The sequence below is a fragment of the Haliotis rubra genome, unplaced genomic scaffold, assembly GCF_003918875.1.
Source record: "Haliotis rubra isolate DU_JTF1 unplaced genomic scaffold, ASM391887v1 Scf9, whole genome shotgun sequence".
NCBI lineage: Eukaryota > Metazoa > Mollusca > Gastropoda > Lepetellida > Haliotidae > Haliotis > Haliotis rubra.
This window is the reverse complement of record NW_025767634.1, coordinates 1,160,058-1,184,791: the sequence shown is the minus strand read 5'-3', so window position 1 is coordinate 1,184,791 and position 24,734 is coordinate 1,160,058. Positions and strand designations below refer to the sequence as shown.

Sequence of the window (24,734 nt, the reverse complement as noted above, 5' to 3'; positions counted from 1 at the left end):
AGTATTTAGAAGGAATATTACTTTGACTGGTGATTTTATTTTTTTTTATTTTCCCTCCTGCATTTAGGTTTTCTGAGGACAAAAATCCGTAAAACAAGAAATAAAATTGGTCTGGCCTTATAGGTTTGCATGATTCCCACAGGTTTAAAAAAGACATGTAATTCAATTGTTTGCCTTGAAAAATCCTTAAATCTGTTTTGGTTTGAATAGGGCAAAATTGTAAACAATAGGTATATAATTTTCTTGGATTGAATATGACGAATTGTGTTTAAAGTTAAGTTTTTCCTACAGCTCTGTTTATGAATGGTTGAAAGTGATTCTGTTAATGTACTATGGTGAAAAACAGCCTGGAAATGACTTCAATGAGGTGTTGATTGGAACCCTGCATGAGACTGTATTGATGGAGTAGTTAGATACCCTGTGATAACCATGATAACCTGGTACGTTACAATAAACTGCCCTCCTGATAATCTACATCATGACTAGGTCATCGTACTTTGCTACTCGGGGTCGTTCCACAAAGCGATGCCAGGACCACAGTGATCATAACTCCCATGTTTAACATAGACTTCAGACAGCTGTAGCAGTAGGACTGCCTTATGGAACGACACCCAGCTCATCTATGTCTAAAATACTATAGAACATTGTTACTTAGAATGCATGAGACAGGCAGTTGAAATTATGAAATGTAATTAACAAATCTCCATATTTGAAGAAATACATCTTCCTTGTTTACCATGTTATGATATAATAATGATGGTGAAAGATTAATCTGTACAAGTATCACTAAAGTATAAACTGACACAGGACAGTTATTGTTGGATTAAGCTAACTAGGATGGACTGCATGTTGTTTGTAATGGAGTAGGTGAGGATTCAATAGTATTAAGCAGCATGTACTGACATGAATGTTCAAACCATTTAATTACAAGTTAAGTACATCATACCTTACATATATCAGTTTATTTACAGGATGGTCTGGCTTTTTGGTGGAGCTTGCAGATTTAACGTAACATTTTATGGTGGTTATTGTGTGTTTGCTGTTTGTGTAACACCCCAAAGAGCAATATTTGAGCAAATTACAGCGGTCTGTAAATACATGTAATCCAGCCTGGACCTGACTGTCTAGTGATTGACATCATGAGCATCGATCTACACAACTAGGATACTATCACATGTATCAACAAAGTCAGCGAGCTTGACCAGATGCTGCTGTTAGCTGCCTTTTACGACAAGCACGGGTTGCTGAAGACCAGTTCTAACCCAGATCTTCATGGGTGCATTTTACTGCAGGAAATCATTCACCAAGTTGACACTGGTGCAAAGAAGTCTAATAAATAGTACTTTGCTTCTGTAAATATTTTACCATAATGGATTTAACTTTGTATTTAGAAAACATTTCCATATGTTGGTGTGCTAATCTATTCATGAATAGATTAGTGCACTTACATTTTTCACTCATCATATTTAAACTTGAGAGACATTCTATTAATGACATCACACATCGCTATGTTAGCAATGAGATGGCATCACTGGACCATAATCAACACAGACCACATGTACTAAATTGGGCTTGGATTCTCTTCTTGTTTGATACTTAACAACCTGTCTTTGCTATTTTGAGTTTTAGTCTTATAATTCTCTGATTCATCTCTCTATATCCGCAACAGATAGGGTCAAATGCAAGTAAATTGATGGAATTGGGGATTGGGTTGAACTGAGCAATGTTAGCAGTTGTATCAGTTCATTGGTGATGTATGTAATGGTCTACCCTGAAATTGGTTTCTGGAACTGAACTCTTGAGTGTTGAAGGCTGCAGTAAGTTGTAAGTCTATGTGTAACAGTACCAGAAAAAACTGTAAGTGTGTAATGCACTGTAGGAATGTATGGGCCCATTTCCACAAACTTTCTCGGGATCATCTATATCTGAATGTCACCGTGCTGGGGAATGTTGTCAGACAGATGTGTGTTTTGGCATTTCTGGACAACAGAAAGGTGGGAAAGAGTTAGTAGTGGTAATGTGATAGACTTGGGAATTCATATTTAATAACTGGTCCAGATGACTAATGCTAATCTTATTTCAAGGTTCTCCAGAGTTTGTAGCTAGTCCTGTTTGGAAAAGACAAAACTGTTACCCATTTTTACATTGTCTGTCAAATGTACATTGTCAATTACATTCCAGTTGGAAGCATTTGGAACAGGATATGAATTTTTGCCCACAAATACTTGTCATTGAGGACTACCATCACTGGATGTGTCCTTAGTGTTTGTACTTTGGCTAGTGGACTAGCATGAATTTCCAGACTGTTTGCAACAGCTCAACTTGAAGGATATACTCAGTACAGCACACCTACCCATGTTGACATTGCAAAAATAATTTGAACACAGTGGCCACAAAAGTGGCCAAAAAACAACGTCAGACGTATGTCTGTACAGAGAAGGGGGAACTGTATCTTCCAGTATTAAACTGCGTAGTCATCCTCAAAGTTTCAGTGACCCTTGTACAGTCTATGAACTATGTGTACAATGAACCCCCAATGAGGACATATTACTGCCATGAGATCCCTTCTTGCTGTGGGTGTCCCCCCCTCTGCTAGCTGCCCCTCCCAGATCTACATCAGCTGAGTTACAGGCAAACTGTAGCACTACAGTTTGCCTGTGACTGAGTTATTTCCCCAGGTCGACTGTCTCCTGTTCCACATGCTCCACTGCCCCCCGGCGTACAAGTTGCGGACGTAGAGATCCCCGCCTTTGTCTGTCTGATATGTCAGTCTCACTCACATCCTGGATATCCTGAAAGAACCATAAGTGTAAGGAGGAATGTATGGTCTGTTGCCCTTTAGGGGAGAATTGCACACATTTCGAAATGGGTCTTCAATCATGACTGACCAAGACTCACAACAGCTACTTCCATTATTAAACTTAAAAGCGACAGTCACTCTCCTGTACCAAAGTGGCTAGTCTTACTTTGGAGACGAGATGAATGAATAGCCCTGACTCATTGTTGACCATCATTAGGTGATCACAGTAGACACCACTTCAACAAAGCATACTTCTTTGACATTACAGTGGCTATGATAAACAAACTAACAGTCTTCAGTTAACGGATCAGTGCAGATTCCTGGAGCATGTTCCACATCATTCTTAACCCAGAGGTTATTGTGACTCATATTTTAACAGGACAATTGTATAGCTTAGACTCCTTATTGAAACAAGGTCCAGGACTAGGAGCCACTATGATAATTACTCCAGATAGGTATTTTTTCTTGTGGTGGAACATTGAAGAGAATGTGTGTAAATGGAAGGCAATTAGACTTGTCAATCACTGCCATTGTCTAAAATATTTCTGTACAAAGGAGTTACACAGGTGAACCAGTCATGCATGGCACTGCAATTCACTTTACCATTTCATTCCTTGGGATCACCTGAAACCTATCATTGTGGGTTCAATTCCCAGTTATTACATTTTGGGGTTTTCAGCACGATGCCTGTGTGCTGTTGAGTTTCAACCATCTGAGATTTTCATCACTTCAGGTTTTTCACGCTTATTCAGCTGACATGCCATGATTCCACTGGCATACTGCTCAGAGTGGGGCTAGACCAATCACTCACTCAATCACTTCAACACAGAGAAGACTTACCATTTTTTCCACATCACAGAATGGGCTTGGTGGTTCAGTCTCTGGAGTTGGTAGGATTATTTTCTCTACAGGGGAAGATAAAATCAATTTAGTTCATATACCAAACATGTTTAAATACTATTTTTCAGACATTTACTTAATGGTGAGTGGTATTTTAGGTGAGTAAAGTAGGCAGTTGAGTATGCGCTTGTAAACCCATGCTGACAGCCAAGAATGATCCATGGTCAGAGATATGTTGACAGGTGGGTCACGCATTGCCACCATAGATCCTGGTTGAAGTAGGCCATCTGGATAAGTTATCCAGCACGATATAATGCATGTCTGTGTACATCTATGCATTCATTGGTCACCTACAAAGGTAGCTCTCACGATAATGTGGATATTGCAAGCTGTAACTTTAACTGAAACACTGGTGTCAACATATAAAAAGATAACTTTATCCTTAACACGAGCCATCATTCAAGATGTAAAAGGTGACTAACGGGATCGGGTGGCCAGGCTCGTTGACTTAGTTGACACATGTCATCGTATTCCAAATATCATGATGCTGATCACTGGATTGTCAGGTCAAGACTTGATTATTTAAAGGCCACCCCCATATAGCTGAAATATTGCCCAGTGCGGCTTTGAACAACCAACCATCATTCAAGAATTTCGAATGTCTGTGTGAAGCAGCACCCCTCATTATAGCTCGAGTAAGTATAGTATGGCCAGATCTGACTCATTGTCATTGGTTTTGTACATGACATGCAGCCGGGGTCACTTACTTTGTACATAAATCTTGGTGTGTGTGTGCGTGCATGCGTGTGTGCGTTTCATTCACATTGTACATGCTTCTCCATAAAAATCCCCATCACATCCCCTAGCCATAAACGGTTCCTTAATGAAACATGCCTGTATTTTACCAAGGATACAGCTGTACCATTGATAAAAATGGGCATATGGAAGTGCTAATAGGCACATAATATGGACATACATTGTATGAAAGAACTGAATGTAACATGATGTGATCCTGATCATGGTAATTAGCTGGTACAGCTGTATTAAAAAAAATTTTATTACTGTTTCTGCATTGCCTCATAGAAAAGGATATTAGATTCCTTCATTTTGGTAGAATTGACACTGACCTGCTTCATCATCCAACTCGGGACATGTGGTGGACACCTGACCAGTCTCTTGCACCCCTGACCATGGAAGGAAGTCAGAATTAACAGTGGAACATCATGCACATTTATACACAGAACATGCACGCAACGGAATTAAACACCTCCAGTCTGAAAGTTGGCACAAAATATTTCTTTTTAACTGTAAATTAATAATATTTTGACAAAAGAAACATACAGGCAACTGACACTGACAAAATATTTAGCAAACAGAAACAAAGTAAAAACTAACGAAAACACAATATTCCGTGTAATACTACCCACCACCATTTTCTCCTATCATGTGCAGACGCTCATAGCTGTCAATCGTTGCCCGGATGTTGTCGATGACGCTTTCACAGAGCCTCCTAATCTTCTTGGGATCCTCTGGGACCGGCGCCTTGCACGACCTCGTCACCACCGAGCTGTACTCCATCTCGTCCTGCTTGTGGCTGATCTCAAGGTCAATCTTGCTCTTCATCTCCTTGGCATCTCTGAGGACGGGCAGTAGCTTCCCCTTGAGTTCCTCGCCCAGCTGCCAAATGGTAGGAGCTGTCATTCTGCCAGTAAAGGATGTCAATGCACCTTATCGTTAACCTGAAAATGTGATGATTAAAGGTGTTTGTTTGGTTGGACATTCGTATGTTAAGATGTAAAGTCTATGGTGTCTAAGCCCGGAATCGATTTGGACGTTTCAGAATCATTCAACTGACACACGTGAATACCCGGAATATTCATCGTCCTCAAAACATATTTAACTTCTTTGAGTGGCATTTCAGAAGTTGGGAAGTAAAATATAGAACAAACTTTATGGATAACAACTTCTTTTATTCAAGCAGGAATGACAACGGTACATGAATATGTTTCGAAACGTCGCACTCGCGATTCGCGAATAAAAGACGTTGTTATCCATAAAGTTTGTTCTATATAAAACGTAAACATGCCACCCCAAAAGAAACTGAAGAACACTCGATTCATTCATATTGCTAAAGTTCACGTGTTAAGGCGTGAAAAATGACTTATAGTGGTATGAAAGAACCGGATGTTTTGACACACACCAAGAATGGACATATTCAGTCAAGATTTCAATCCCAGTTAAGATGTTCAATGCAAAGTCCACTGTCATGTGTTGGTTGCTGGTCCCGCTGAACAGTCGTAGTCAGTCACAGGCCTGGCGTTTCTTACGATCCACGTGTACGTCGATATAATAGTTGTAGCAGATACAACTGTTATAAAACTTAATAGTGCTGTCTCTTTCAAATGTTCCAACCAAGAACGTTGCATTCCTCATTCCATGAACCGAAACCGTTAGGAGTCCGGTTTCAAGGATTTCCACACTCCTAATGATGCTCGACTTAGGTGGTTATGTTCGATGACCTGGCTGTAATCTTACCATTCGTCACCACTCGTCCATTTCCGTAAATCGGGAGTCCGTAAATCCCAGATGAACACGAGATGGTCTCGTATGTTTGATTGATTGTTTTTTAGTTTAATGCCGCACTCAGTAGTTTTCCAGCTATACGGCGGCGGTCTATAAATAATTGAGTCTTGACCAGACAATCCAGTGATTACCAGCATGAGCATCGATCTACACAATTGGGATACACTGACATGTGTCAACCAAATCAGGTAGCCTGACCACCAAAACCCGTGAGTCGCCTCTTACGACAAACATGGACTGCTGAAGGCGTCGGCCAGCAGATCCCCAATTCCCAGTGTGTAGTGAACAATATTTATGTCCATGAATTTTTAAAAAAATAAATGTCGTAAAAAGCGTTCTTAGCGCTAGGAGATCATAACTCCCATAACACAGACTTGTGACAGTCCCATCGCTAAGGTAGCTTTGTGTACGTGACTTAATATGGTTTTACGCCGCCTTTTCCAGACATGGGCGTCACATAGAACCCATGTGGGAATTGAACCCGGGTCTTCGGCGTGACAAGCCAACGCTTTAACCACTAGGCTACCCCACCACCCCATGCTTTGTGTAAATTCACCCTGGTGCGCTTCTATTCACTAGATACTGTGTGTTTCTACACAGCCAACATACGACACGTGTCCAACGCTGAGCTTCCAGCGGCAGTGATATAATATGGCTATGGAGATCGAAGACGGATATAGGGCAACTACACATGTAAACACTTGAACTACAGCATGTTCCACTATAAAGAGCACTCCTGAATATAACCTACTAACACAGTTAGTTAAACCTTCTTAGTTTTACTACATGCGTTAACAAGATGATACTGATATAGTTCGAAATCCTACCTTCTCCGTAGAATGCCAGCGATATTTTATTCGTAATGCATACAAGACAAAGCTATCGGCCGCCTCAGGCTAGGGGATTCCCCTTTTCGATTTGTTGACGTGCAACTGTTGGCTCGAGTCTGTAAACAGGGTGCGCGTTACCCATAGAGTGTAGGAAAATAAACATGATGTTTGCTAATCCATATGCATACAGTAACTAAACTTTGACCTATGTATCCTGCAACGAAATCGTGATTGGCTAAGAATAGTTTCTTCTGCATATGATACTAAAAATAGATAGCAATGTGTACCAATGTTTTGTTTCTGGTTAAAGTTCAAGTCGATTGACGTCAGAGCTGACGTCAAAGGGTCTATTAATAGCATTCACTTTTCACATATCACAAAAGCTAATCTGAAGGAGATATAGTGCTCCCGGCGTAATCAGTGTGCCGTTGTATATAAATACACACATGAATAAACACGGTTTTGACACGACCCTTGACATGGTTGTATAGTGTTCACAGAAGGCTGCAAGGCTATCTGCTATAAGGGGCTGTTACTCCTCTTTCAATGGCTACTTGTTACAGTCATTCTCGATTATCAAACATATTATATCTGAGTTATGTCATGGTTAACATGCCGGGGGTTATCATACACTGGATAATCCAGTCTTACAGACAACATATTCTGACGTACATGTAGTTTTTGCAGCATGTAATTAACAATAAGTAATAATAATTGTTATCCACTGCGAGGGACAGAGAGGGAACTCTAATAGACACTAACTTGAATATAAATCAGGGTATATATCCTGTACGCGTAAACATCGTAATGGTTAAGAATCCATTTGAAGTACACATATATATTTTCATTCCTGAAGGTAATAACTTCAAGTGTAGGAGTACTTTTGAAACGTGCATTTTAGACATTTTAATTAACTGTCATCCTCGTCGTTAAATTTAGGAATGTGTAGAAATAGCAAATTGAGAGATATTTCGATCAAAGCAAATGTCTCGTCCAGGAAACATCCCATTACTGGTATGTCCCGCTTCACAGAATGCCTATAACTACCTCGAGGGATGAGTGAGTGAGTGAGTGTTGCTTTACGCAGCTTTTATTCCAGCAATATCAGGGCGGGGGACACCAGAAATGGGCTTCACACATTGTACCCATGTGGGGAATCGAACTCGTGTCTTCAGCGTGACAAGCGAACGCTTTAACCATTAGGCTACCCCACCGCCCCTCGTGGGATGTATTCGTACAGGTGGTATCATATACTATAAGTGAATCACTCTCATGGTGTCATTCAATACACAAGGGAATCAGGGATAAATTTACATCTATGTTGAATGAGTGGTTGGTTTTAACGCAGGGTTAAAATATTTGTGTTTTAAATAACGATTCTATATTTTAATGATTATTAACGGTATGTATACACCACTGTGTTTTGTAAACTGCGCACCTGATGAAGGAGTGAGTGAGCGAGTGTCGTTTTACGCCGTTTAGGCAATAATTCCAGCAATATCACGGCGGGGGACACCAGAAAATGGGCTTCACACATTCTACCCATGTCGGGAATCGAACCCGGGTCTTCAGCGTGTCGAGCGAACGCTTTAGCCACTAGGCCGCCCCCTCGCTACTTCCCCCCACCCCCACCCCGACGATGAAGGAGAAAGCATACACTCCGAAACGCCGTGTTATTCATAATAAAGAAGTTGACATCCATGGATCTTGCTTTTCTTATTGTATGCATCGTCGTATTCTATTCTGAATATGTGCTTCGACATTTTACGCCTCACATCATGCTAAAGTCTGTTTGCAGTGAAAACGTACCGATGAATTTCAATTTAAACAAAAATGTAAATCAAATAAAGTGAAATTAAGATTGCGAATCCTCATAAGTTTACCTTTAGGAGATAAAAATCATGTGTTGGCCAGTTTCCGGGTGTTATTGAGTATTTGAAGCACGGGAATTCATTTGGAACCGACGGCGTCAGCCGGAGGTTTCAAATGGAATATTCGAGGTTCCAAATGAATTCCCGTGCTTCTAATACTCAATAACACCCGGAAATTGGCCAACACATGATGTTTATCGACATTGTAAACACAAAAGTAAACCAAAAGGTCCACACACGTTTTTGTGTCTGCACTCATTGACATAGAGTACGGGTACAGCAGTGCAATGTCATCAACCGGCCGTTTCGGCTGTCTCCCAAGGTAGCATCTAGAATAAGCTGGTTCCCGGCTCCCTTTGCGCGCGCTAACGTTCGACAAAGCTAGATATGCGAGACGGGGCCCAGAGCATCTAGAACTGCTCATTTGTGACGTCATTCGGACTTTACGTCACAATATGATTTGAATGACGTCATCTCAGCTGACGACGTAACAATACAATGGTGTGAGCGATGTTTGTATGTATATGATACGCAGCGAATTTCCGGGAATCGAATACCATTTGATCACGTTTTTCAACCAATCAGATTAGAGAACACAGTGACTTTTGGTTTACAATGCCATTTGAACGTTTAAATCTGAGAATTTCATTCAACTTAGGATAAAAGTTGTTTAACAAACGATCATAGTTTCAAATTGTTATTATTGGTTTGTATTACACGGGGGTATGCACATTAAATGAAACACCGAGAACAAGAGAGTTGGTCCAAGTTAACGCTCATCACGTACCGCACGTGCATTTGTTTCACTTTTCCAACTACTGCGCTTACCCCTTTGTAATACAAACCCGTAATAGCGATTTGAAACTATGATCGTTTGTTAAACAACTTTTATCTTAAACTGAAAAAAAATTCTGAATTTTAAATGTTCAAATGGCAAGGTAAAATTATGAGGATTCGCAATTTTAATTTCACTTCTTTTGATTGACATTTTTGTTCAAAGTGAAATTCATCGGTACGTTTTCACTGCAAACAGACTATACCTTGACATGAATACTGTACAAGCGCGTGGAACAGAGATTCATGTGAGACCGGTTCACGGATGTAACTAAACATAAATCTGGTTGCTGGGCTGTTCCTAATTATCGGGACCACTATCGTCATGAAATGTGGACGCCGTCTTCAGTCGTAAAGTCATGCCTTTCTTACATTTGCGTAAATATTAAGATATTCGCAATACCAAGATCAATACATCGTAATAATGCTTACTGTGGTAACTATACCCCATTTTAACCCAACAGATTGGTGGAACACGTACATATGTCGTATATATCCTGAGTGAATACTAACGTTCATGCCGTTTCAACAATGTGGAGAATTTTCAGGTTGAGTGAGTGAGTGAGTTTAGTTTTACGCCACACTCAGCAATATTCCAGCTATATGGCAGCGGTCTGTAAATAATCGAGTCTGGACCAGAAAATCCAGTGATCAACAGCATGAGCATCGATCTGAACAATTGGGAACTGATGACATGTGTCAACCAAGCAAGCGAGCCTGACCACCCGATCTCGTTAGTCGCCTCTTACGACAAGCATAGTCGCCTTCTGTGACAAGCATGGGTTGCTGAAGACCTATTCTACCCCGGATCTTCACGGGTCATTTTCAGGTTGAAACTTGACAGAATAACTACAGTAACATGAAAGAACCCATTGTTCATTCTGAGTAGTAGATATTGTTACAACTGATTCTTACAACCAAGCCTGATATTAAACACAGGAAAAGGGGAACATTGAAGAACGATGCCTGTATAGTCAGATGGAAAGAAGAATTTTTGTTTCCGGTTGTTTTGTTAATAAGCTGAAGTACTAACAGCATTTCTGCTTCGCGGTCGATTATGACCAAGTGACAATATATTTTCTTACTGTACTACAGTATTAAAACGCAATTCCGATAAAACAGTGTATTTCATATAAAGCTCATAATTCGTTTTGATAACGAGCACGTGATAAATCATCAGTATATCAACGGAAAAGATCACATACAAGTTCACAAAGGAAACGAACAGAGTGTCATGGCACTATATGGCAATGGCGGGGGGTCCAATAATATCGGTAGTGAAAGCTGTGCTTCAACTGACGCTGCGGCTATCTGCTCACATTCTGGTATCAGCCCCACATGGCATAGGCGGATCCAGGAATTGTGGGGGGGGGAGGAGACATTAACTTTAATGTGGTCTTTAGTAGTCATTTTCAACAACAAAATGGGGCGAACCCCCGAAACAACACCCGCCCACCCGTCCTAGGGTAAAAATGTGTGAAGCCCATTTCTGGTGTCCCCCGCCATATCATTGCTGGAACATTGCTAAAAACGGCGTAAAAGTAAACTCACTAACTCTGGTATCAGCATTGTTACTTGCAGTCACGAGCTTCGCAAGTGCTGTAAACGGATGTTCCGGGCGTGACTGACGTCATGAATCACGACTTGACATGAGTGAGTTTAGTTTTACTCCGCTTCTAGCAATAACCCAGCAATAGCACGGCGGGGTACACGTGAAATGGGCTTTACACGTTGTACCTATGCAGGAATTATAACCCGGGTCTTCGGCGTGACGAGCGAACGCTTTAACCACTAGGCTACCCCACCGCCCCGTCACATTTCAACCCCAAGCACCCAGGGGATCAATGTTTCTGTCATTTCCTTCCATGACAGGGTTGATCACTGGATTGTTTGGTCCAGACTCGACCATTTACAGACCGCCGCCATATAGCTGGAATATTGCTGAGAACAGAAACCACATACCAACAAACAATCCATGACAAGGCTAGGCTCATCTCATGACAGGGCTAGGTTCATCTCATGACACGGCTAGGTTCATCTCATGACAGGGCTAGGCTCATCTCATGACACGGCTAGGTTCATCTCATGACACGGCTAGGTTCATCTCATGACAGGGCTAGGCTCATCTCATGACAGGGCTAGGTTCATCTCATGACAGGGCTAGGTTCATCTCATGACAGGGCTAGGTTCATCTCATGACACGGCTAGGTTCATCTCATGACATGATATTGCCGTAACAACACGATTCCCTTATAAAGCTGGCTGGTATATGAGGTAGGCGAGACGGATGTAAATTCTCGCTGTCGTTGCATCACATCATATCCTCTTGGGCTACTTTGCATTCCTTTCCCCTTTCTTGTTTTACATTAGTAGCCTACTAGTGCTGCGGCTACTATTGTTGTAAATTCCATATTAATATTACTTCAGCTGTTGTTTCTACTGCTTCTGTCCTGTATTGCCACTACTGCCAGGGGCGTAGCAACCATTATAAAAAAAGCCCGGGCTTACTCAAGATTGTTGCTAAAAGGGTGGGCAAGCCCTCAATACTGTCTAAATATGAAGCTTTCCAACCTGTCGGGCTTACACGAAACATTTGACTTGCTACGCGCCTGACTACTACTACCGATACTGATATATACTATTATTGTGGCTACTATACTACAGTACTTCTTTTATTACCTCTAGAAATGGTACCGATATTTCACACCTTTAATTATATTTAAAACATGCAACAAGCTTAAGAAATAATGCATTGAAAAATATTATATATCCAAATTGATGTAATACTGCATGTAACACCTGACTGTGTGAGTTACTGTATGTATTGTATACTCCGTATGTGGGCCGGAGGCCTAAAATTAAATAAACCTCCTCTACTATACTACTGTTGATGACCGCCTCCGTGGTGTAGTGGTGAGAGCGTCCGCCCGGAGAGCGGAAGCTCGTGGGTTCGATCCCCGACCGCGTCATACCAAAAGACGTTAAAATATGGTACTTGTTGGTCCCTGACTGGCGCTCGGCATTAATGGGTACAAGAAGAACTGGTCGGCTCGGAGTCAGTATAATGTGTCTGAGTGGGGTATTCATGCTTCACTGCGGCATGTTATCTCAGTGGGCTAGCACTATAAAACCAGCTTCAGTCTGGGCTAGTACAAGCAGCCGCACATACACATACACACGCATGCACGTCGTCCTATGAGCGAAATATTCTCAAGTACGACGTAAAACCCAATTTCACCTCACCTCACTACTGTTGATAGCTACTGTCGCCACTAACTACTACTACTACTACTACTGATGATAGCTACTGTCGCCACTAACACAACTACTCGTCTACTGCTACTACCACTCCAGAAAATTAACTTCGTCTACTAACAATGACCTTAAAATGATGAAGGCTGGAAAGATGTTTGAGTTCAATGTCAAAACGCAAACACACACGTCTAGGCCAATTGGAAGACTTGTAATAAGGTTTGCGTATTATTTTGGACATACTTCCGGTAATAAACCAACACACCGTGATATAACTGAAATAAAAAGCGGCACTAACGCCACTCACTCACTCACTTTGGCATGCTTAGATATAATGCACTCATTGGTATTTGACTGTTGACATTATTCACTTCCAAAAACAGGCCTCCCCTAAGTAGATACTCTATCACGAGCCATTCCAACTCCACCACCGACGCCAATCATCATCCATCCCCTAAACTGATACATCCGCTAAACTGTCCATGATATTACAAAGCTCGGTCACATTTGTTTAAAGTTCAAAGGATACTTGCAAAGTTCATACACATTCCATAAAAAGGGTTTGTGAAATTGAAAGCCTACTGCAGTAGAAGCTTCAAACGAGATCATATGTTTCTGTTTTTTTGTGAGTTCTTGAAGACAACTGAATACTGTGAGACTAAAGAAAGTTGTCTCCAGAAATTACATAATTTTATTGTCATTGGTAATCAAACAAAGAAACCTCCAGTTTCTGCATGCAACCTGCCGATGACTTGCCCTAACAAATGTACCTACTAATTTATTGGTACATGATACCGGAAACGATACAAATGTTACTACTACACTACACTGTAGTTCGCGAATATATCTCAGTTTATCTTAAACAACATCAGAACGGGTCTTTTTTAAGTGAATGAGTTGTGTTTTACACCGCCTCCAGCAATGGGGTCTTTGTTTAAAGAACATCGTGAAATAAATCCGGCTACAAAGTACAGTCTAAGTAAACTTAGGCTCAGTATTATTCGTTACACTATACTGTGAGCCTAAGTTTACTTAGACTGCCAAACAGTATCATTTAGTAATCTAAAATTTGGATTATAATCGTAGGCGCAGCGATCAACGTTAACTTTGCTTGTGCACGTGTTCACCTCACAGACAATATACGGACGAAATTCAGCATCCTCATCAACTTCCATATCAGTTCCTTCTTTGAACTACAACATCGTGATGTAACGGAAATACAGAAACAGCTCACTCACTCATAATTCTCACCACAACACTCCATTGTTGGGCAATAGATTGGTGTGCCGCAGGCCCGCACAATGAACCTGAGTAAGGTAGTAATAAATTTCACTGTCACTATCAAGCAACATGACGCCCTGTTGCATGACGGTGTTTCCGAACAATGGAACACTCTGTCCAATAACGATTGGGAGCTTTTAAACGACATTATTAAGGAGTTTAGTGTCACATTCGATATATCCAGCTGACCTAAATATAGTTCTCATGACCCACGTCGCAGATCTGGTTATGTCAGTGCCTGGTCGATTGACGTTTGGTTAATCGATAACGAAAGGAATAAATACAAACACGTTCGATCTCACCCGATACCATCACCACAAGTGACCTAAATATACCTGATATTGGAGTTGCAAAATCAAACGAAGATCCATCGAGTTCAACAGATATGTCTACACGCATCAGCGACTTTCAGGTCTAGTCTGACTTTATAATAGTCTGATCTCTCATTTCACATGGTGAGGTATGTCACGTCATTTGAAAACATGTCATTTATACACATTCTAATTTGACATATCTATTTCACATTTATGATAATGTCACAAATAAACAACTGATGACACTCACTGCTTATGGGCATGCAGGAACACTTGACTATATATTCCAACACTGTACTTCAGCGTAAGCTTGTTTCCGTATGAATCTTCACACGTGAAACCACAAAACTATTCAAGGTCAGAGGTCATGTAGTCACGTGGCTTCTCTCCTGACGCGTTGTGTCGCGAATGGGTGTGGTCACATCGGCTCGCAGGACTGATACACGTAAAATGGCAACGTCCGGACTGCAACGAGTCGATTATAATGACAATACAATCCAAATTTCACTTCATCGTGTATTACAAACTTTCGTCCATTTCGGGAGGATTGCATAAGGGTAGCACTCGCCTACCCAGAATTCCCTGCTGTCAGCAAAATAACATGTTATGATAAGTTATCATTGCCCCGGAGTAGGTTGCAGTAGGTTGGTTTTCAACCAGTCAGGACCGACCCGGAATTTTATGAATGAATGAAACTGTTGAGGCGTTATCACGAATTCATTGAGTGTTCAAAGGAAAGGGGAGTGTTCAAAGGAAAGAGGAAACACCGTACTCATGGCCCAGCACAAGGTTGTATGTTCATTCAGTACGAGAGGGATTTTCCTTATATTAAAGTGCGATGTTTTCATGGTGCATCCTCTGATTAGATTAGATCCCTAGCAACCCATTTCCTGTAACAGTTGTAAGACTGAATTGATCAGGAGGCCAGGCCTGTAATCTGGTTGACAGGAGATTATCCCAGCAAACACATAACATTTCCAAACATTTTCATTAGGTTTCAAAATAATGTTTTTATAAATACTTTCGTCAAAACGTTTCCGTAACGTTATAAATATGTTTCACAAGGATTTAAAATGTTTTTGAAATGTATTTTAAATGTTATTAAAAAACAGCATGCGGTAACATTGGTGAAACTATTTGACAACATATTATTGAAATGTTTTTAAAACGCTGAAGAGATGTTATGCAAGAACATATTTAATGAAATATTGTCATGTTTCAAATGATTGTGGACATACTTGCCAAATCATACAAATAAGGTTCAAATGTCTCAAAGCTACTGAAAATCTTACTGAAATATTTTCCAAATGTTATTAAAAAACATCATGTTGGGTGAAACTATTTCACAACATATTATTGAAATGTTTTCAAAACGCTGCAGAAATGTATGCAGACAGAGGTAATATTAACAAGCACTGGTTTATCAAATTGGATTATTTAAAGACTCCCACATACAGTATCCAATGTATCATGTCGTCATGCTGATAGTGATCTGAGGTAAAATGAAGATTTTATACACGAAGTAACCCACAGCACACATGTCCACATATATTTCATTTACGTCACATAGCTGTACATCTTCAAGAATATATACAAACATAAGACTTAGTACAGGAGGAATATAATACGACTCATATTTAGTTCTAAGAGACGATTATACACATACACTCACACATAAGCAAGAGAGTATATATATGCGCATTATTCTATCCATATATACATATATAATAACACTGAAGTTGAAGCACAACACACACAACGGATCATAGGCTCCATAGCATAGCTCCCACCCGGACATACATATTATGTGTTGTGACAAAATCCCTTCACCTTATTGAACATAGCCAAATGTTCACAAATGTGGACGAGGTATTCAGCGACACAACTGATATTGACTTGAATGAATTATGATTGATGTATATACAAGAATATATCACATTCCGGTAGATATACACAAGACCAACTGTATGTCAAACGAACCCAAATTAATAGTGGTTGTGGTATATTGTGAACCTCAGTAGTCACAGCCTTACCCTCTCGGAGTAAACCTGCTGTCGTCTCCGAGCAACCAAAGCCAAGGTCACTTGAGTCCCGTCATGCATTACGTCATAATTATAAACAGTTTAAAATTAATACTATTGCCAGTGTTCATAATACCTTATTTTGCCATTACGATAATAGAAAAATGTGGCTGGCCACCAGCTAGCTTGTAACACAATTTTAACTTAATCTATGGATAATAATCGACGTTTAACAACATGAAATGGTCAGTCCTCAATTCTCTTGGACACTCTATTCGTCGTGCTCCGTGTGTTCTGTGGGTACACTTTGTCGTGCATGTCCGTCTCGCAGGGTCAGTCTGTTGCTGCGGGCTGCTGCCGACATCCTCTCCACCAGCTGAAAGTCTGGGACTAGGGACATCTGAAACACCACAACGCTTGTTCTTATACCGGAAGTTATACGGCCTCTTTACCCATTCACCACCAATCGGCCCTTTCCGTAACCTCAAAGAAGATCTTCGGCTTGTCCCGGAATAACACGAGTTGGTCACGAATGGAATGCTCTCTACAAACGGTATAGCACAAGTAAGGGTGAGGCCTGACTGGCCTTCGGAAGTTGGGATTCTGTAATCTGCAGCATTTTGTTATTGGGTTTTTCATATATAGGACTAGTTATAGGCCAAGGGTCAACCATTTTAGCCCGAGTCTAGCTGAAAATTTGAGTGACCGAAGACGTATAACTAAAACGATATGCAAAACATCAATTTAAGGAATATTTTCTAAATATATGCCAATGAAAATAAAGACCTGTGTATATACATGTATATACACTACCAAGATTATACGTTCACAAATAGCAACAGTCAGGGATCAAGAAATAGCTAAAAGAGACGGGATCCACGCTCTAAGGATGTCTGATAACATCAGTCTGTCGCGTTGTTGTATACTTAGCCGCTCAAAACCCCAATACGCTCACGGGTGCTACTAAACTGGCGTTGTTATGTAAAATGATCCCCTAAATCCAGATGTGTATATTTTTACGTACGTTTTTATTGGATGATTTGGATGATTTCACAGATATCTCAGGGGACCAAGAACAATACATCGACTAGTCGACTAATACAATGTGTGAAAAACATTTCTGGTGTCCCCGCCGTGCTGGAATATTGCTAAAAGCGTCGTAAACCATGCACGCTCACTCGCCCACGCCGCATTTACGTAGTTCGAGTCAAGCTGGAACTCTACCATAATTATAGACCGCCTCCGTGGTGTAGTGGTTAGAGCGTCCGCCCGGAGAGCGTCCGCGGGTTCGATCCCCGACCGCGTCATACCCAAAAACGTTAAAATATGGTACTTGTTGGTCCCTGACTGGCGCTCGGCATTAATGGGTACAAGGACTGGTCAGCTCGGAGTCAGTACAATGTGTCTGAGTGGGGTATTCAAACTTCACTGCGGCATGGTATCTCAGTGGGCTAGCACTATAAGACCAGCTTCAGTCTGGGCTAGTACAAGCAGTCGTACATACACATACACACGCATGCACGTCGTCATATGAGCGAAATATTCTCAAGCACGACGTTAAACCCACTTTCACAAGCTCGACGTTACACCCACTTTCACCTCACCTCACCTCACCATAATTATAACGTTACGTCAGCAGTTGGAACAGTGCTAGAACTGTGTGAAGCTAAGAAGTTGATTCTCTTACCGGCGGGTTGTGGAGTTCGTGGTCCTGCTTCGGTGTGGTCAGGGCTTCTGCAACAGTATAATGAATGTTGCTACAACAATGAAGTCAGCTATATTTCTTCTCTTAAAGGAATGCGTTTTGCATTAATTTACGTTTAACGTTGTTTCCAGTGTGGGTGATATATTATCCCCGGCAGTCTCTATGTACAGCGCTATTTAGATAAAACATACACACATACATATATGCACGCAAGCACGCAAGCACGCACGCACGCACGCACACACACACACACGCACACACACATACATACATATACATACATACATACACACAGAAAAAAGAGGTTTTGCTCATTTAGCAACCACCGTTAACTGAAGTATTGTTGGAGCAGCTAACCCGCTTGTAGACTCTCGTAGTCTTCACATGACTTCACAACGTCGTCTATGGCGCACTTGAGCTCTTCACCTAACTCCCGTATGCGCATCACTATAGACCTATCTGGATCACGACCTTCACTGCCCACACTGCCGGAGTTGGGGCGTGAGTCAATGCCTTCGTCGACATCAGGTCCAAACCGTTTCCGGGTTTCTCTTTGGTCCTTGCGTAATTTCAGTTTGGAAGCTAGCTCCTTATTTGCGCAGCACTGGTCTAAAAACTTCTCCCAAACCTCTCTGTGTATGTCACCTGCGCCATTGTCGTCACTCGCAGCCATTATGGCCCAGTGCTGTCATCAGATTATCTGGGTTTACACCTGAATTGTAAATACAATGTACTTCCGTTAGAGTTTGTCCACATACCCAAGACAAGGTAATGCAGTGTGGAAATTGCCGAGACAATACTGCCAAAATATATGCTAGATTAATCTACGCACTGACAGAAGCTGGGCCAGGCATTTACTAGTTGCATAAGAGACTTACAATATATACTCATGGAAACGAAAAAGGGAACACATGAAAGTACAAGTGTTCCTTTATTTATTTCCAGAATTTCGCCTACAGTGCAATACAAGGTTTGTGAAGAAACCTGGAAAATAATAAAAGAACATTTGTACTTTCATGTGTTCCTTTATTCGTTTCCATGAGTATATCTTTTTTTATTAGTATTGGAAAAAGTTCTGTGTCTACTCTACAATATGGAATGTTCGGAACATCCAAGAATGACACGAGCTAGGAGCTAGTTTGGTTTCTATACATTTTATGTAGAAGCTTATTTAATTATTCGGGGGCTCAGAAAAGAGTTTGTTCAACACCTTCTACGTAAAAACGTCAGGTTGTACAGTTTCATCCAGTAGGTACTATGTAATCCCAAATTGTAGGGTAGGTAAGTGTCAAGGGTCATTCTTTGGTCCTACCTCTACAGGAAAATGCAGGCAAATGTTTGGGAGAATGTTCAACATTGTGTCGCATGTCCTTGTTTGTATCAAACATCATCATTATTAATATTATATAATTCTGTGAAGATAATGCAAACTTACATAACATTTAGTGACACTAGATATTTATGAGAAAAACATATTTGTTGGTTCTAAAAAGGAAATTCTGAAAACGACACTCATTTTAACCTTCCAATGAATAGTTTTCCAATGTAATTGCAATTGTAAAGGAAGATTTTAACAATATAATGCACCTAATTGCAAGCAAATCCAGCATTCTTTAAAGCTGTTAACAACTGATGTTTCTCACAGCCTGTTATGTCTCTGAAAGTATATTTAATGTGAATAAAACAATGACTGGTCCCTTGACTGGCCCATAACACATGTGATGGAACTCTACAGAGAAAACAAGTGAGTTTCTGTCTGTTTGCTGAGAATACATCCGTATGATTCAAGTATGTTATGTCTAATGGTATCATGGTGCTATCAATAATGTATAACAAAAACGACTGAGAGAGTTATTGAGTAAAATAAACCCCAACGTAGGCCGCCTGCTCTTCAAGGGAGACTACTCTCACTGACCCAATAAAAAGGGAGCATTAACTATTTTTCTGTCACTTGTCGGTTTTTCAAGCTATTTAAACAGTAGTCGTATTGCTAATACATTCTTAATGAGTGAGTGAGTGAGTTTTCTTTTTACGCCGCTTTTAGCAATATTCCATTAAAGGGCTTCACACATTGTGCCCATGTGGGGAATCGAACCGGGGTCTTTAGCGTGACGAGCGAACCCTTTAATCACTAGGCTACCCCACAGCCCCACATAGTTAATGATACTTTTGAAGTCATTTGTTTCAGGGCTGATGTGACCTCAGACAAAATGATCAGCACAGATGTAGAGTTCGTTGAGATTTTGGAACCCCCTGTAAGAGGGATAAAGTTTACTGACGTTTACAAATGCATTATTTGCCAAACATCATCAGAAAATGATTGTGATATACACACTTCAAGGACCTCCTGCATCTCAGAATAACAACTGTCCCCAGTCTACAGTGTTGACAGATCTCACTGATCTCATGGATTTAGTGTGTTGTTCGAACCACCGTTTCTTGATGGTGGGGGATTTCAACATACATGTCCATAAATCCCGTAACAAATTAGCTGAGCATTTTCGCAACATTCTCTCCATGGCAAATCAAGTCAAATCACCGACACACAGGAGTGGTCATACCCTGGACCTGATTATCACCAAAGTTGATGATGCTTCGGTCAAGTCAGTCGATGTTGTTGACCACGGGTTTTCTGACCCCATCAGTGTCTTCCGTTCTCTGATTCTGCGTAAGTCGGGTCCCTTACGGAAGTCGATCACTTACAGAAAGACTCGAGACACTGACGTGGACAAATTTGTGATCGATGTCAGGGAGAGTCTCATGAACAGCCCACTTCTTGAGCCTTAATCCGAGGGAACCACAAAGGACAAGGCCTTGGCCTACAATGAAGCACTCATGAAGTTCTGGACCATAATGCACCTCTAAGAAGATCCAATATCTTCATCAGGCCGAAATCTTTCTGGATGAACAATGACATCTTAAAGGCTAAACACGAACGTCGTCGTGCAGAAAAGACCTGGCGAACTACCAAGCTTGAAGTCCATGGGCAAATTTTCCAGCATAATAAGTTTACATTCTGATTCAAAAATCTTAACTGTCTCACATCAAAACCAGCATCAGCGATAACGAGCGGATCCCCAAGCAACCTTTCGCAATAGTGAAAAAGTTGACTGAGGTGAAGGATGAGGACCGCTATTTAAGTGAGTCTGAATCCCGGGAGCGTGCATTCAAAACCCTTCGTTGATTTCTTCACAGACAAGGTTTTACGGATAACAGCTGATATCACAAAACACAAGTCTTCTCAAGATCCTTTACTTCATGACAAGGTGTTAGAATTGACATCTTGAAAATGCAAACGGTGAGCATGCCGCACAACAGCATGTGCATGCGGTGCCAATGTACGACCTTGTTCTTGTTTCTGCATGGGTAACGATGAATGTCATAAACCACGTACAGTAGAGGGGTGATGGAAAGTCCAGCTACAGATGCTTTACACATAATACCACGTGAAATGGAATCCATGTCAAATACCCGCTAAATTGTTGTTCACTTTAACTGTGTATATCAATTCCTTATCGAATGTGACTCAGTTCCAAACATTCATAAAGGAATTGAACTCTGACCCAAAGTTCACTACTTACCCATAACATTTGGAGTGCTAATTTCAGAAGTTCAGATTGTGCATTGCCTATTGTTGTACTGTAAAATGAATGAACTAAACGTTCATAAAATAGGTTCTGAATGTCATATTGTAAAATGTCTATCATGGCCGACAGATACTGCGTCTTGACTGGACTTATATCAAGGAACTATTAAAACACTAATACACTAAAGCACGCTCACCAGTTGCATGTGTGACTTACGCATATCAAAGCAATAACTGGCCATAACGTGTATGTATCATACCGTTTTTATCTATCCCTCCACGTGTGTGTGTGTGTGTGTGTGTGTGTGTGTGTGTGTGTGTGTGTGTGTGTGTGTGTGTGTGTGTGTGTGTGTGTGTGTGTGTGTGTGTGTGTGTGTGTGTGTGTGTGAAATAAACGTAGTTTTTACAATGGGTACCTTTCATTTTACCCACCCTATAATTTGGGATAACATAATACCTAGAAATATTCACTAGGCTCTCCTGGATCAACCCAGTGATCAATAGCATGAGCATCGATCTACGCAACTGAAATACGATGACATGTGTCAACCAAGTCAGCAAGTCTGACCACCCGATCCCATTAGTCGCCTCTTACGACAAGCATGGGTTACTGAAGACCAGTTCTTCTCGTATATTTATAGAATGAACATAGTTTTCACAATGGGTACCTTTCATTTTACCCATCCCATAATGTTCACTTGGCTGTCCTTGATCAAGCTGTATAATCTAAATATATATATTTATAAGTTTGACAGAAGTAAACAATTCCTTTTTAATTGACAAAGAGCCCCGATGGGTTGGGAGATTCCGAACCTGAGAAAATATAGACTTGCTTCAATTAGAGCTTTAGCGCTCCAGAAAGGGCATAGCGGAAGGGAAAGTAACGCGGTTCGGGGACTGCAGCCTTTCATGTACGTGTAGTATGAACAAAACTATTATTATACCTGGCTTTGCTGACGTACTAGTATGTTAAAACTACTTCCTTGTCCTCGACCTATATACCCAGCTATCAGGGTTAATATGTGAGCATTTTTATCATCCTTATCTATAATTATATAATAGACATATACAGGAGTCATCTCTGACTTTACTATGATATTGAATAAAACTATTTTACCTAAAAAACCCACAGCTTCTTCTCCCCGATCGCCTTCCAACGTAACGTGACAAGCTCTAACACAATCATTTATCACTGTATACCTATGAGTACATTTTACTTCCTTGGTATAATACCCATTGAAATCGACCGACTACTTGGGAAGATAATATTCTTACAAGTATCAATGCGCGCCGATTAAGTCCGTCTCTCTAGCTCTCGTCTTCGTTCTTGACGTAAGTAAAGGGGCACTCTCCTACCCAGAGTTCCATGCGGCCAGCATACCTCTGCAACAGGCAACCGCCATTAGAAGACTGGTAACACTACGTTCAAGATATTGGTTATGTTTTTCATCTGTATCATTTTTGACGAATCCACATAAACAAATGTCGAAGAATAGTTTTCTTTCACTGAGAAAATATCCTGAAACATGATTAACCATTTCGATTTGCGTAGTTATCATTTGTTTATATTTGTTGTACGACTCGACGTGCTGTCGTCGAAGCCAATCGGAGAGGTAGCGAGCGATACAGTCATGAATATAAATTGTCATGTACCTCACTGTCGCAGTTGTAGAAGAATATCAATATTACTATGCAAAACAAATTTGTCAAATCTGTCGAAAGAGGAAAGTTTGCCAGAGACCATATCGGTATATGGTGACCGGTTATAAGTCATTTTTATAAAGAAAATAGTTAAGTTATCAGATTTAATATGGTGAGTGAAAATGAATTACTTGTCATTTGTAAATTGTATCGGTCAGTTGCTGAATGTGTCAACCACTGTTATGTAGGCACGGATGACTAAAAGGCGCAGGGTAATTTATTTTTGTTTATTTATATTTAAATACCAACGTAATTTTATGGAAACCCAAAACACAAGCCCAATCGTATATTAATGATTTTTGTTTGTTTGTTGTGTAACACCAAATTCCAGCTATATGGAGGAGGTCTGTAAATAATCGAGTCTGGACCAGGCAATCCAGTGACCTAACGGCAATGTGTTCAAAAGTTGGTAAAACTTACATACTTACTCGTTTCGATGAAAAGACCGGGGAAAGTATAAACAGCGGCAGGCAAACCGCTTATGTACCAAGAGTATACAAACAAACATACAACCTATATGGTGGCTTCACGAATATTCTATAAATACACACCACAAATGGAAATACCCTGGTTATCAAAAAGAACTTCCTCCTGCAGAGATCAGACAATGGCTGCTTGGTGTTTTTCCGTCACGTGGCATAGTCGGTAGATATAAGTAAATCAAAGACATGTCGTCAGGGGTTGTTGATCTGTGTCACGACTGTCGCTATGTAAGGTGAGTCTAACTTCACCATCTTTCTGTGTTATACCCCTGATTTTATATACGACCACACCGCAAGTGTGTGATTTCAAGTGATTAGGCTTGCTGATTGATGCAGTTGCCTTGTATGTACCGTCCTGCCGGTGGTCACAAATTCTTGTAAACAACAACAAGACAATACTATTATTGTTCAGTGAAACACGGGAAAACAAAGGGTTTTTGTCACTGGAATAACCACTACCATGTTTCCTCTAGTAAAGGGGGCTTCACTGGAATAACCACTACCATGTTTCCTCTAATAAAGGGGGCTTCACTGGAATAACCACTACCATGTTTCCTCTAGTAAATGGGGCTTCACTGGAATAACCACTACCATGTTTCCTCTAGTAAAGGGGGTCTTGTCAAAGGGGGTTCAC

The 24,734-nt window shown here is 40.7% G+C and overlaps 1 protein-coding gene across 8 annotated transcripts; it reads right to left on the bottom strand.

Annotated features, from left to right (window-relative positions):
• Positions 1–1,911: 1,911 nt before the first annotated feature.
• LOC124263806 lies at positions 1,912–24,160 on the bottom strand. Of its 8 annotated transcripts, none has more exons than XM_046698528.1 (9): positions 24,039–24,160; positions 23,193–23,300; positions 18,689–19,043; positions 18,314–18,360; positions 14,856–17,026; positions 5,068–5,379; positions 4,768–4,824; positions 3,641–3,705; positions 1,912–2,792 (listed from the first exon to the last, which is right to left on the bottom strand). In XM_046698528.1, exons 6-9 carry the CDS (start codon positions 5,339–5,341, stop codon positions 2,667–2,669), a joined length of 522 nt encoding a protein of 173 aa, XP_046554484.1. In that variant the 5' UTR covers positions 5,342–5,379; positions 14,856–17,026; positions 18,314–18,360; positions 18,689–19,043; positions 23,193–23,300; positions 24,039–24,160; the 3' UTR covers positions 1,912–2,666. The 8 variants fall into 8 exon arrangements, with proteins under 8 accessions (XP_046554484.1, XP_046554483.1, XP_046554485.1 ...); XM_046698527.1 differs by having other exon boundaries at positions 24,047–24,159; XM_046698529.1 differs by having other exon boundaries at positions 24,043–24,139.
• Between the last annotated feature and the right edge of the window lie 574 nt (positions 24,161–24,734).

Coding starts and splice junctions, on each gene's coding strand:
- LOC124263806 (XM_046698528.1), bottom strand. CDS start 5,341: ATGACAGCTCCTACCATTTGGCAGCTGGGCGAGGAACTCAAGGGGAAG. Junction 4,825..5,067: donor CATGATAGGAGAAAATGGTG/GTGGGTAGTATT, acceptor TTCCATGGTCAG/GGGTGCAAGAGACTGGTCAG. Junction 3,706..4,767: donor CGAGTTGGATGATGAAGCAG/GTCAGTGTCAAT, acceptor CTTCCCCTGTAG/AGAAAATAATCCTACCAACT.